The sequence below is a fragment of the Alosa pseudoharengus genome, unplaced genomic scaffold, assembly GCF_046254945.1.
Source record: "Alosa pseudoharengus isolate Yale_2024_CS ecotype anadromous, Long Island Sound unplaced genomic scaffold, YU_APseudo_1.1 YU_APseudo_1.1_scf_18, whole genome shotgun sequence".
NCBI classification, from domain to species: Eukaryota; Metazoa; Chordata; class Actinopteri; order Clupeiformes; family Clupeidae; genus Alosa; species Alosa pseudoharengus.
In genome coordinates, this window is record NW_027468650.1 from 37,547,340 (window position 1) to 37,561,798 (window position 14,459).

Below are 14,459 nucleotides of genomic sequence, written 5' to 3' on the forward strand. Positions count from 1 at the left end.
GCGTTTTAATGTTGATAATGTTAATTGCAGGGATTCCCTCACGAACGTCGTCTTAAAGTGACAGGCACTCAATTAGACCTACTGAACTGAACTGAATGCTATCTCTGACTAAGAATGCATTACTTTGCACTTGTATAGTATTTTATTTTGGAATCTTAAGAGCAATAAACATATATTCCAATGTTAAGGAATTCATATTTTTTTCATTCAGATATGTAAATCAACATGTATAAGTTGCTATTAGTCAATTAAAGGGGAGATAATCGATAAACGAATCGAATCGAAATCGAATCGGACTGAAAAAATGAATCGTTAGATTAATCGATGCATCGAAAAAATAATCGTTTATCCCAGCCCTAATTCAGAGACAGTAATATTATAATGTAACAAATTACTTTGAAATGACAGTAATAAGTAATACATAGTACATTACGATTTTGAAGTAACTTGCCCAACACTGGTTACAATACAAGTCAACTCCTGTTTTCATTGTAGAAATATTTTAATGTAAAGCGATTTCAGAAACCCCTATTGTGGACCGTACCATTTTTAACCACCGTGGCGCTAGAAGCAACTGAGAAAGTGTCAACATTGAATGACAAAACGCTAAGTAAATTCCTCCAGTAGGCTAAATTCGGTTTGCTGCTGACGTGCATGGGTAAATGTAAGTTGCTAACTGACGTCTAGCTTGTTGAAAATGTGTTATTTTACAACCTTCATTTATAAAGGTGCTTGTTCTTTCATAGCTCATGTCACCTCTTCATACATTGAATTACTGGCTACTTACCTACTACTTACTTACCCACTGAGGCTAGTAAAGTGGACCTTGGTTAGTTACCAAGGTTAGTTAGCAAGGTAATTCTCTATTTAAATAAACCTTTACATTGTGGTGAGGTAAAATCGATTGTCATTTCCAAGGAGATGAACTCCATAGCCTAGGTGTCCATTCTCATTATATCTTGAATAAATTATTGTGCCCTTTTGAAATTAGTTTGGCACAGATCCTGTGTTTTTATATTACACAGAGGGTCTGATGTAGCTAAGCCTACATAATATCAGTGAAACCTGTGGAAACATAAAAAGACCCAAGTAGCCTAGGCTAAATATGTGCTAGTATTTGAATTTGTTTTTAATTGGTTGGTATTGTTTTTACATTCTATTATTTCCTATTTTTAGTTTGATAAATGTAGTTTCAACTGAGAACCCTATCTTAACGAAACTGTTTTCTATCTACAAACAATTACATTAAAAGTGTAGTGCAGTTAGGTTTTATACACTGTTCGTATGTGTTAAGTAAAGGGGTACCCAGCAGACAGGAAAGGCACAGGATAAAAGCCGTGAGCAGACCGCAGGGAGACGACACGATGAGGGCAGAGTTGATCAAAACAGTTCTCTTTTGGATATACAGTATAAAAACGATGAGATATTCTGTAGCCTACTGATTATCAGTTTGTCGCATGTTTAGACCTTATGTGTGTTGCACAACACATGTTGCACTTGGCGATCACGGTGGGGATTGATATGGTAATGGATCATGATGGTCAGAAGAAGTGAAGGAGCAGTACCCCCAATTATGGTGGGGTAATTCGCACTCTGAATGAAAGACATATAGGCTATCCATGAATGAAACATAAATGAAAGAGAGAGCAATGCAAATTCGCTGTAAACACGTTTGAGGCTAGAATAAACAAAATCCCGGACGACTTTGAAATTCCGCCGGACACATTTTTAGGTTTCAAAAAGAGGACATGTCCGGGCAAAAGAGGACGTCTGGTCACCCTAACATAAGGTTATCTCCCCACAGTGCGACGGGCATATCGACGTCAAATTAGCTCCCCTACAACCGGACATGCTAAATATTCTTCTTACGGGAACCCTATGTACGAGGTAGTTGAGCCTGTTTTGTCTTGTATTGTTTAATGTAGATAATACAGAAGCTACAATGTCGGCACAGGATATATGTTATATGAAGTTATGTGATTTCAGAAAAATCCTAAATGAATGGGCGTTCTATGGGGTTAGCGAAGAGATAACCGCAGCCTCCATGGGTGTTTCAACTTCCGGGAATTCCCCTGCCCCCTTGGCCTATCGCCAGTGCTTCCCATACCGTTACGATCAAATAAGAAAACGCCACGTCATATGCGCGACAATGACTTAATAGTTTAGCGCTAACGTGTACAATATTTAGCAAGCCCTAGCTCTCTCATATTAATACAGATTCCCGAAAAAAAACAGTGGAAAAAATCGGCTGGTTGCGATGTCGACTGTCGAAGAACTCAAGCTCCGAGTTCGTGAACTCGAAAACGAACTGATTAAATGTAAGCAGAAAAGTTACGAAGACACAGAGCAGGCATGTTCTCGACCTAAAATCGACCAGATGAGCGCAGAAGTTGTGGACTCAAATCCATACAGGTAACGTTAACGCTAATCTTGGCTGCATCCTTGATTTAACATGTCTTTGCTGTCTAAGTTAATTTAGTGAGGTCCCTGGATTGATTTAACAGTATTTCCTGATCACCTGTACAATTTAAATTGTGTTGCTTGCATTTCAGTCGTCTTATGGCTTTGAAACGTATGGGCATTGTTGAAGATTACGAGGTGAGCAACAGCTATTGTTACTGCTATGTTAATAAGTAGCTTTCATTTTACGAAAACATTGAAGCCGTGGTTACGGATCCTCTAGGAAGTATCCTCTAGTTTTCCCTTCATGGTACAGCCCAAAATGTATCAGCCATCAGTGTTGCGCGGGTTTGGTCACAAGCGGCCCGCGGTCACCCGATATTTTAATCAACCCGACCGCAACTCGGACCTCGAATATTAATTAGGACAAAATTATACCCGACCCGCGAATTCAACCCGCTTATTTACAAAATGTGTGCTTTTGGTTATAGGCTGCATGCAGTGTGACAGTAGGCCATTTCTGTAAAAACAAACGAATTTATTTACCAGGGCTGCCAACTTTTCAAAAAACCTTGGAGTGAGATTTGGTGGGGCCAACCAAAATTTTGCTGCGTAAATTTTTGTTTGGCTCATTCAGCATTATACCGTACAGTAAAAAAAACGCACATCAGTGGTTCTCAGGTGTAGGGACCAGGCATGGACGGATTATGAGCTTTCGGGCCCTTGGGCCCAGATGTATTAAGGGCTCCCCACTAATTGTCGTATATGTGGAAGGGGGGTTTGGGGGTACTCCCCCAGAATTTTTTTAATTAGTTTAATGTGATTTCCTGTATTCTGGTGCATTTTGGGGATGGGCAATACTAAATTCAATCAGATTCATAGCCTACATCCTGATGTGTTGATATTTGAGGCAATGATTCCATGCAAAGGCTTGGGCTTCAGGGCCCCCTGACACCTTGGGCCCCTGGGTCTGGGCCCGGAAGGCCCGTGCAGTAATCCATCCCTGGGACCAGGGTCCCAGAGTTATATGAACATTGGTATCAAAGGGATCTAGCCTACTACTAGGGCCATGGGCGTCGGAGGCATTGTGAAAGTGGGTGGGACATTTCAGCCGGGGGTATGGGGTTCCTCCCCCAGAATTTTTTTTTTGGACTAGATGCAATTTCCTGAATTCTGGTACATTTTAACAGGTTATTTAGATACTTCTATATAACAAAATAAAGCCAGCCTACAAAATTAATAAAAAGTAAATCATGTATAATTTAAAAATAACTCAATAGGCTACTTGGCTACGCAATAAGGTTTCCATTACAGCACCGCGGACGTTCAATGAACGTATGAAAGCGGATGGTTTGTTTGAAATCCCGACACATGGAACGTAATAGTGATCATCAAATACCTCCCCAGATTTCAGTGCCCATCAGTCCCAACATTTAACAATATAATCAAAGAGTCCAAAAGTAAAAAATTAAATATGAAACTAAACCAAAAATGTCATGCTTTAGAAGGCCTACCAGTATGCCGCTCCAAGAAACGCATGTCTCAAAATAAAACTCGCATAAGAAATAAAGGGCTGTCTCGAATACAATCCTGCCCCTAAAGGCCTGTACTTTGTCTTAAGACCCCGGCCATAATTTGAGGATTTACAGTATCTAAGTAGACAAACTGGCTTCAGATATCCAACAGAGTGAATAGAGATTGTGCAGTCTTAGCTGTGGTTAGTGACGTGATGCTGTTAATGGGGAGTTTTACATAGCCTAGCGTAAACCTATAGGTTATTATTTATTTGGCATACCTATAAGGCTTTTTACCTTATCAAAAGTGAGGGGGACGACTGATCTCTTCAACACTGCGGGGGATTTGGCGCTTGTCACTGTGTGTGTGACAGAAGCGGAATGGGAGAATGCGTGTAACAAAAAAAAAAAAAGTTTATGAGCGATTTACGCGAAAATGGGAGAATCCAATGAAAATGACAATGAAGCACTAAACAGATGCTGAAAACAGCACTGGTATTTCGCACGGCAAAAGTGGGGGTGGGGGGTCCAAACTAACAATTTTAAAGAGTGGGTGGGTGTTTTGTAAGAATTTAAGAAATGTTTGTATATTTTGCATCAATCAGATGCACTTTCAAAATAAATTCAGAGGTCAGACTTGCTTATTTTTATGGAAATATTTGTGCTGTAGTCTAAGCTATTTTGCACTTCAGAATTATAACCATGCACACACAGGTGGAATAGTTATGGTGATATTGCAATAAGTTCACAACCACAAAAACATATGCTACATTTCACAGTTCAGAAATGTGTGTACATTTCAGCACTCCATGAAATTATGCAGAAGTGGTCACCTGTGTTATTCAGCTAGTTTATTTAAGATAATATATTGGTCATTGTAATGGCCATAGCCTATAGCCTACATGCTATTCCTTTTTCAGGATGTACCCATATCTGCATGATGTGAATGTTTGCATATGGCTTATGTCAGGCTTTATATCAATATTTGTGTCTCATTATTTGATTTTCTTCATATTTTTGCATTAATGTCACTATGAAGCATGCCAATATAAATATATTCATTTATCTGTAATGGGATTGGCTGGAACCTGACAATATAAGAACCATGATAGTGGGATAATCTGGCTGAGCAATTTACAAAAATGTATGTAGGCCTACTGACAAATAGTTAACATTAGAATACATTATAATTTCGCCCCAATGAGGCTATGTAGAAATGTGTTGCAATTTCAAAACCGGATTACTCAGGAACCACTTATTGCACAGAGGCATGCTTTATATCCTCGTATTCGGTAGGTTTGCTGTTTATTGTGAAATAGGGTTTTCCACGTGTTGTGTGAAGGGTTAGTGAAATATTAAACCGAGAGTAATGGGTAAATGCAAATATGATTAGCCTAAATTGCACGTCGGTTCAATGTTAATTCTCTCGCGAACCATTTATCACAGCAACTTGGCGCTAATATCATTGGAAAGCTTAGATTCCGCACGTTCACATGATGTGTGATATCATATGTATAGGTTTAGTTTAGTTGAACCTCATCTGCCAGGTATTTGACCTACCAGGTTGACACTTCAGCGTGAAAAATACTCAATAATACTCAAAGCATACCTGAAGCCGGGGAAATGCGGGGGGGGGGATGCGCCTGGGATGGCTTCTGAAGTAGCATCGCAAATGAGAGAAAATTTAGAAAATTCCACAGACAGGGCGTGCTCTTGAACCCTCTCACCGTCTCTGAAAGCATAATCGTGGCTCAACAGGTAGATCTATAGATAGGCTAAACTAATTTTTCAGGCATCTGACCGACCGGGTTGACACTTCAGCGTGAGAAATCGGGGGTGTGGCGTGTGAGCGTGTGAAACTAATCAAATGCGTGTGTCTCACGGCCAATGCGTGAGAGTTGGCACCTATGTATTTACGAAACTTGATGCAGTAGAACTACACGCAGTAAGCATGCAGGACATAATGTTTGCGCAGGAGAAAGAATGAGAATAAGAGCACAAGCACGCACGCAACGCACAAAGGATAAGAACACTAGGATAAGATTTGAAGGCCATGGACATGTTTTCTTTCGAAAACAGAAATGGTGAGGCGAGGTAGGCAAGAGAGATACATTGCTGGTCAAAACGTTAGCGTAAGAACTGGTTTATAATGCTGAATGAAACACAAAGCTTTACTAAAGCACATCCACTGTTTAAAGTCACAAACACAACGAACTAAGGTAACTTTTATGCATGCGCGAACCTATACATACCGGTAGATATGGCTGTGTAGTCTGTGCCATAACATTTATTCCTGCAGGCTGCCCGTTTTGGCTGTCATACTTTTAAATGGCTTCGCAAGAAGTAGGCCTAGACCATAACCATAGCCTATATCGCTTTTCCTGAAGGGGTGTCTTTATTATTTTAACTTGCGTCTTGTTTCTTTACTGTTGACTTTACTGTATTGATGCTTTACTGTATTGATGCTAGCTTTCTCGTGATATTTTAAGTAGGCCTATTTGTAGAAAATATATATTTAATTAATTTTAACTGACCCGCCCGCAAATGACCCGAATATCATTAAAATATTTTGTTTATGACTCATAACCGCGGGTGACCGCGGTCATCCGCGGGCGACCGCTTAATTTCGGGCAGACCGACAGCCATACACTTGAATTACAAATGGTCCGTTCATGCCACCTGGGAATATCAGGGACCGCCCCCGTCATTGCGTTGTTTTTCCCACTGCGAGTATTCATGTGCTTCGCCGGCGGAATGTGTGAACAACATTCCACAACAAAGGTTAAAACATACGCTCACTAAACTGTATTTACTTAAAAATATGGTGTAAGACGCTTGTGAAAGATGGATATGCAGCTTTCAAGTGACAACGACAAATTCCCAATTTCACATTAAAACTGTTGGGCACGAATGCCACATGGACAATGTGATGACGAGCCCCTAACTGGGCAACTCATGGTGCATTCATGGCACTTCGGAATGGACCACCCCCGTGGCTACTTTGTTTTCCCCACAGCAAGTGTTCATGTGCTTTGCCGTTGGAATGTGTGACAAACACGGATGCCACAACAAAGCTTAAAACATACTCACTAATCCTAAATAAACAACTGTATTTGCTTAAAATATAGTGTAAGACGCTTGTGAAAGAAAGATATGCAGCTTTCAAGTGACAGAAACGGCAAATTCCCAAGTTCACATTAAAACGTTTGGACATGAAAGGCCACATTCAAGATTCAAGATTTCTTTTATTACATCTCATTATAGGTTTATAATAGTAAGTAAAATTCGTTGTGTTTTTTTTTTCTCCTCAAAAAATAAATAAATGAAAGGGTGTGTGTGTGTGTGTGTGTGTGTGTGTGTGTGTGTGTGTGTGTGTGTGTGTGTGTGTGTGTGTGTGTGTGTGTGTGTGTGTGTGAAAAAAAAAAAAAAGTGCCTTGGACATGGACTACAAACGAACTACAACGTTACGACAAAAGTGATGACGAGCCCCTAACGGCCTCTACACACAGCTGCGTGCGTTGCAGTGGTGGAGACGCATCCCATTCACTTTATATGGGCTCACGTCATCCGTTGCCAAACTGAATTGTGGGTCCATTGCGTCACGTTTCTCCCGTCGCTCACGTTGAGAAGTTCAGCTGTTGCTGCACCGACAGATGGCACCGGCCAATCAAGCCAATCGACGGACGGCACCAACCAATCAAATTACGGTTATACTTCAAGTAATTTGCATAGCTACCTGTCGGTAACACCCACTGGCATGCGTTGACGGAGCCGTAACTGGGCAACTCTGTTAGCAAAATCTAGCCCCAGTTTCCGACCTCTGACTCACACATTACGTGACGCGGAATGATGATGTTTTCACTGGGAAAAAGTTTTTTCCGAAGCTCATGAACGCTAGGTCAGGCAGCACAATCTTCCCCCAGTTTCCCACCTCTTATTCCCACATATGAAGTGACGTGAATGATGATGTTTTCACTGGGAAAATTTTTTTTTCCACGCGCATGTACAAGTAATACCCAATGTGTTATGAATGGGCAGCAAAGTAAAGAGGAGGATGGGACATGTCAAAACCCCTATTCGATATCACCCTGAGGTTATATGCTTTCAGAATAATATGGTTTGGGTGGTTGAACTAGTTTTCTCTTAGGGCCTGGACACACCAACCCGATTATCGGCCGTCGGCCGTCGTCGGACAGTCGGGCGAGGTGTGACTCGAGTGGGTTCAGTGTGTCCCGTGCCGTCAGCGTTGGTGTTCATTTTGGCCGATTACACATGTTGAATCGGCCAGTGGCCGTCGGCCTCAATGACCAATCTGATTGGTGGAGTGCTAGAACCCTTGATTAGCCTAAACAGTATCTCAGATTAGTATTGGCCTATGACCATTAGCCCTACATTCAGCGATGTACAACCCCAAAATAGAAAAAGTTGGGACATTGTGTAAAACGTGAATGAAAACAGAATGTAATAATCTGCAAATCTCTTAAACTCATATTTAGTTGCAAAAAGGACACAGACAACATATCAAATGTTGAAAATGACAAATTTGACACTTTTGTGGAAAATGTATGCTAATTTCGAATTTGATACCAGCAAAAAAATTTGGGACGAGGTAATAAAATGCTGAAAAAGTTGTGTAATGATAAAGAAAACAAAAGGAAGAATGTTTCACAACTAATTAGGGTAAGTGGAAACACGATTGGGTATGAAAAAGAGCTTCCCAGAGAGGCAGGGACTCTTAGAAGTAAAGATGTAGGGGTATTTATCACTCATGTCATTTTAATGCTTCTTAACATGAAATTGTGAAGTATTTGGGGAGTTAATCATCTACAGGACATGATATTATTAAAACATTCAGATAATCCAGAGAAATCTTTGCAAACAAGTAGCCTGGGTGTTCCCATGCTGCCTTGCGCGTGATTTGATTCACGCTGCTAAGGCAGCCTGGAAACTACCGCCCTAATTTTTGCCTCAGATAGGGAACCAATCACAGAACAGGGGGGAAAGCAAGACGATGATGAGCTATGCACAGACGCATTTGATAGACATCCGTGGCACCCAATAAACGGATCTGGGCATTTTTTTCAAATACGAGAAAATGAACGTTTGGTTCCCAGACCACGTCTCATTGAGAAGTGGTGGCGCTAGCCAGGCTAGCAAACAAGGGAAAGAGCTGAAAAACACATTGGATGGCCTTGGTCTTTTAGACCTCAGATGGCACTGCATCAATACCAGACCTGTTTCCAGACCTGTCATTGTGTGGTCTCAGGAAAACCTCTGATAAACATTGTCTATGCACAGTTTAATATCAATTCAAAAACTGCAGCCAACATTGTAACAGCTAAAATTGTATTGAGACATGATACAGAAAATACCACCCTCTTATCTGGGCCTGAGCTTGTTTAACCCTTAGAACCCGATTGACGCAAAGTGCGTCAAAAAACACACCCTTTCTTCTCTGTTACATTGCTCCGGAACGGTTCATCGCAGCGAGATGAAACCTTTATTGCACGACAGAGCAGAAGTGGGGCTTTCCAACGAGACTAAACACTTGTCTGTACGATCAAGTATGAAAATTAAAGAAAATCATGAAATTAAATCAAATTGCATCATATTTACAGTCTATACTTCTCTGCATTCACCTGCACACACATTACTCTAGTTTGAATTACTCGCGAACCCGTGATCGCATCGATATGGCAAGCATATCAGATGAAAGAGGGGGCACAGGTCTATCCATTGGTACCACGTTTATCGATCCTTCTGGCTTATAAAACCAGACGAAGTGACTGCAAAATAATAACGTCATGTACACAAACCAACGCTGCACACTCATTACTCTCGTTTGAATTACTCTCGGACCCGTGATCGCATAGATATGCCACGCATGAAAGAGGAGACTCAGAGCTATCATTTGATACCAAGTACATCCTTCTGGGTTATAAAACAGACGAAGTGACAGCAAAATAATAACTTCATATAGCTGGACTTACCTCACGTTTTTGTCTGTTCTTGTGGCAAAGCATGTTTATAATCCAATGCTATCATGTGTTTCTCTATGGCAAAGCATGTTCATATTCCGGTTTTGAGATCCTAGCAAATTCCTGCATGGCATCCAATTCAAGGCTCACATTGCATCCCAATTTGTTCAACAAATAAACACCTTTTTTGCCTTTACTTTGTTCATGGCAATGCAGTAAAGAGTTGAGAATTATTATAACTGCATACACACAGGCACGCAGGCTAACACGCAACCTCGGGTCAAGTCAGGTCAGATCAGTTCGTGTCACAGATATGGAGCGCAGAAAGGTCATTTTTCATCACTAAATAAAAAATGGCATTTATTTCCGTAAATCACACAGCAAATATTTCTGTAAATTGCTCAGCCCCAGAGGATCCCTCCAACATGGCAATTATATTGCCCGATTCAGGACAGTCTGCCCTACACACACATGAAATGCATGTAGAGCTGTGAGCTTGCTGTGGTGAGATACATGTCGAAATATAAGAATTTTTATAATACACTTTTTAAAAAAAATAAAATCTTTTAATGCTAGTATTAATACATGAAATGATGGCAGATCTGAATAGCCTAAACTCTCCTGAAAAAAACAATATATAATATATGTGTGTGGCACTTACAATGACCAGAATAAATCCTTATGAATAAAGGTAGTGAAAATGCCCTAAAAACAGCTTAGGGTTCTAAGGGTTAAAATGGACTTGCGGTACGAGGTAACGTGGAATAAGGTCCTGTGGTTAGACCAATCAAAGTTTGCCATTCTTTTTGGAAATCATGGACTCATTTGGGCTAAAGAGGAGAGGGCCTATACAAGTATCCAACCTATCCAACTTGTTTTAGTGCTCAGTTCCAAACCCAACATATATGACGGTGTGGAGGAGCATTAGTGCCTACAGCATGGGCATCTTGCACATTTGGCAAAGCACAATCAATTCTGAATGATGTATACAGGTTTTGAGCAACATATACTGCCATCCAGGCAATGTCTTTTCCAGGGACGACCTTCAATATTTCAGGAAAACAATGCCAAAATGAATTCTGCACATATTTAAATAGTATTTCTCCATAGAGGAAGAGTCCAGGTGCTAAGATGGCCTGTCTGCAGTCCAGATTTGCCAAATTAGGTGCATAATGGAATGAAAAACATGACTAAGAATACCCCATACTGTTGAGCAACTGAAATCCTATATTGGGGATTAATGGGACAAAATGTCATTCTCAGAACTGTAGCCAGTGGTCTCCACGATTCCTAAACATTTACAGAATTTTGTTAAATGAAGAGGTGAAGCAGCACAGTGGTTCCCGTCCCAACTTTTTTTGAAACATGTTGCTGGCATTAAATTCAAAAGTAACATAATATTTCCATGAAATAATCCAAATTTTCATTTTCAACATTTGATATGTTGTCTATGTCCTTTTTGCTGCTAAATATTGGTTTACGAGACTTGTATATTATCACATTCTGTTTTTATTTGCATTTTACACAACGTCTCAACCTTTTCTGTTTTGGGGTTGTAAGTTATGAACCCATTTTGATAAACTATCCTAACATATTTTTGCTAGAACTAATAGACTACCACACAATTGCTGAACGTATGTTATTTCAGGTTAGTTTGCAACAACATACAAGTCCTTACTACCTAGCTCGCGAACATTCCCATTCACTTTTCGTTTACTGCTAACATTAGCTAGCTCGCTAGCTAGCTCAGTTAACGGGCACAAATTATTTATTCCGTATCCGAAAGAGTGTTTCATTGGCATCTAGTGTTGTCACGATACCAAAATTATGACTTCGATACGATACCTGCCATAAATATCTCGATGCTCGATACTGAAACGATACCACGGCGAAATCCTAAAATATCTGGAAAAGAAAGGACGCAGACCTCCTCCAAGTGTATTGAGTCATTTGTGTTGAATTTGGTGCACTTTTGTAGTGTGCAGGTCAATTCTGGGTTCTAAACTTCTAAACTTCCTACATAATTATTATTTTTTATAGTCAGTAATTTGTGTGTGATTAAGTCCTTTATTGTTTGTTATAGTTTATAATTTACATTGTGTTGTTTTGGCAATAAAGATAGCGAGGTGTTGAGACCCATTAGGACAACGACGTTTCATTGGCAACAGTAGCCTATAAACCAACCAACAATATTAAATATTATTAAGAGCTCTTTAATTTTGTTGTGTTAAATTGAAACAATGTATTTTAGTGCTTGTGGACTGATAGCCATAGGCTACTGGAAGGCAATTATCATCCCGGCCATAAGGATATACGGGTAGGCCTATGTGATATGCCTCCGAATCGTGTGATGCGTCCGAACAGCAGCATATGGTGCTTGAATGTCATCGTTCGCCAAACATTCTAATTCAAAATTGTAAATCTTACACAAAAGTATAAAATAATCTAAACTTCATTTACTATCCATGTATATATCAGGACAGACTTGCAGAAACAGGCTGCAGGGCAACAGTCTGACAGCCTGCATGAAAATAAGCATAAATGGTCTGCACTTGTAAAAGAGTGCAATTACCAAAGGGCCCTTGAATTGTTCCTAATTGTTTTAAAACCAAGGAGGATAGATAGCCTGTAACAATGCTACAGTATGTCAGCTCTGCCATAAGCAGTGACTGTGATCACCTTTGCACATTTTGAAAATGTTGTTTTACAAACATGTTGTTTTTGTATAGTATTTGTTAAAATTGCACACATTAATTCACTGTTCTTGTTTCAGTTGTTCAACATAACATAACATAACATTTAGCACTTTTTAACACAGATATTTGTAAATATTTTTATAGTGTATAGTTTGTATGGTGTTTGTTGAAATTGCACATTTCAACTGTTATTTTGATAAATAATTGTTATACATAATTTTATAAATAATTGTTAAATGTGGTACAGAGTCTTTAGTCTATCGTACAAACAACCCCCCCCCCCCCCAAACGGCCCCCTACCACCTTGACTAACACATTTTCTGCGGTAAACCCTGATTATGTATGGGCAGCATCCTGAGGGTATAAGATTTCAGAAAATATATGGTTTATATGGTTGAATCAGTTTTCCCAATTGAAATCCCAATTTCAATGGGAAATGTACTAATGAGGTTGTAGAAATCTTATGCTGTGATTTTGGAAAGTCGATCAAACATTTTTGTCATGTGGGGGCATAGACCAGGGGTACTCAAACTTTTGTGGGCCGGGGATCCCTCATGGAGTGGAAAATTCTCCAAGGACCCCTCGTAATCGCAACACATAAAACTTAAGTTAATCATGTAGCTGTATATGTTTTTAAAATACATATAACATAAGCATCTAACAGAAAAAAAGGCTAGAGTGCTAATGGGTCAGTGACATATAAGGGTTGGTAAGATGAGAAAATTAAAAATATGTTTAAACCTTTAAAACAAAACATTCCTGAGATTTGCTAAAGTGTATACTTTGTATTTCTCTTGTATTCATATTATTTAATATGACGTGTATACTATTTTTTAACAAAAGATAGAACTAACAGCCTGTTAAATTGTCAAATGGTGTAACCACAAAAATGACAAATATCTAATATGTCACACCTCCTAGAGTTCATGCAATTGCTCTCATAAAAAGATTAGTTTATTTTGTAATATCCTATGAGAATATGTTTTATTATATTTATTTCTAAATTTAAATTATATGGGTTTTTCATTGTACTGACCATATACTATAAACATCTTGTTTTATGTCTATTCTTTGACCATTTGAGTAAAAATGTTTTAAACAACCATTATTACAGTGAAGTAGAGTTTTAAATCATTATCCATATTAACTTTTTTAAACATTATTAGTCTTTTAGACAAAATACTGGTTACACCAATTGACATAAATCGGTTACACCAATTGACCATAAAACGTTTATAGTAATAGGACAAGAAAATGACACAGAAAATAGGCATCAAGGTAAACTGAGTTGGATATTTTGATATGTATTCATGTCATTCATCATATTCCATATCAAATTTCATTTCATAACATCAATGAATGATGCAAACGATGCAAAACCTGGTGCAAAGCGTATTATTATTCTGACGCAAAGTTTTTTCCTATCTTACACTTCACTTTTATTAAATAATGCGCCCAGGGGTGTGGAAATTACCGACATAAGGTGTGGTCTGGCACATGATCTAAAAATCGCTATCTTACATCTAAAAATCATTACGCCACTGACCAAGAAAAGTCTGGTCTATAGCGAAAGGCGCATATGAAACACAACTGAAGACGCACTGTCTCGAGATGTAAGCAGCAATTCCTCTGCAGAATTTTTGCTGGTAACCCATTGTCAGTCAATAGTGAAAGTAATTAACTGTGTATATATAAGTAATTAACTGTTTTGTCATTGACTATGACACCACGGTGAAGTTAGTTTCACTTTGCCTATAGTAGTGTTGCACGGTGTATCGATACTAAAAAGGTATCGCGATGCCTTCACGCAAAAAACGATACGATTTCAGACGTTTTTAGAATCGATACTTTATTAAAATAATAACGTTCTG

At 39.2% G+C, this 14,459-nt stretch overlaps 1 protein-coding gene across 2 annotated transcripts in view; it reads left to right on the forward strand.

The window, feature by feature from the left end:
• Positions 1 to 2,142: 2,142 nt before the first annotated feature.
• The window catches only part of uba5 (ubiquitin-like modifier activating enzyme 5), a 127,445-nt gene continuing 115,128 nt past the window's right edge, over positions 2,143 to 14,459 (forward strand). The window contains exons 1-2 of one of the 2 annotated variants that reach the window (XM_076291106.1): positions 2,143 to 2,412; positions 2,553 to 2,598. In XM_076291106.1, coding sequence (XP_076147221.1) covers positions 2,258 to 2,412; positions 2,553 to 2,598 — 201 coding nt within the window. In that variant the 5' untranslated portion in view covers positions 2,143 to 2,257. The remainder of the gene's footprint in view (positions 2,413 to 2,552; positions 2,599 to 14,459) is intronic. The other variant, XM_076291105.1, reaches the window with a different exon arrangement.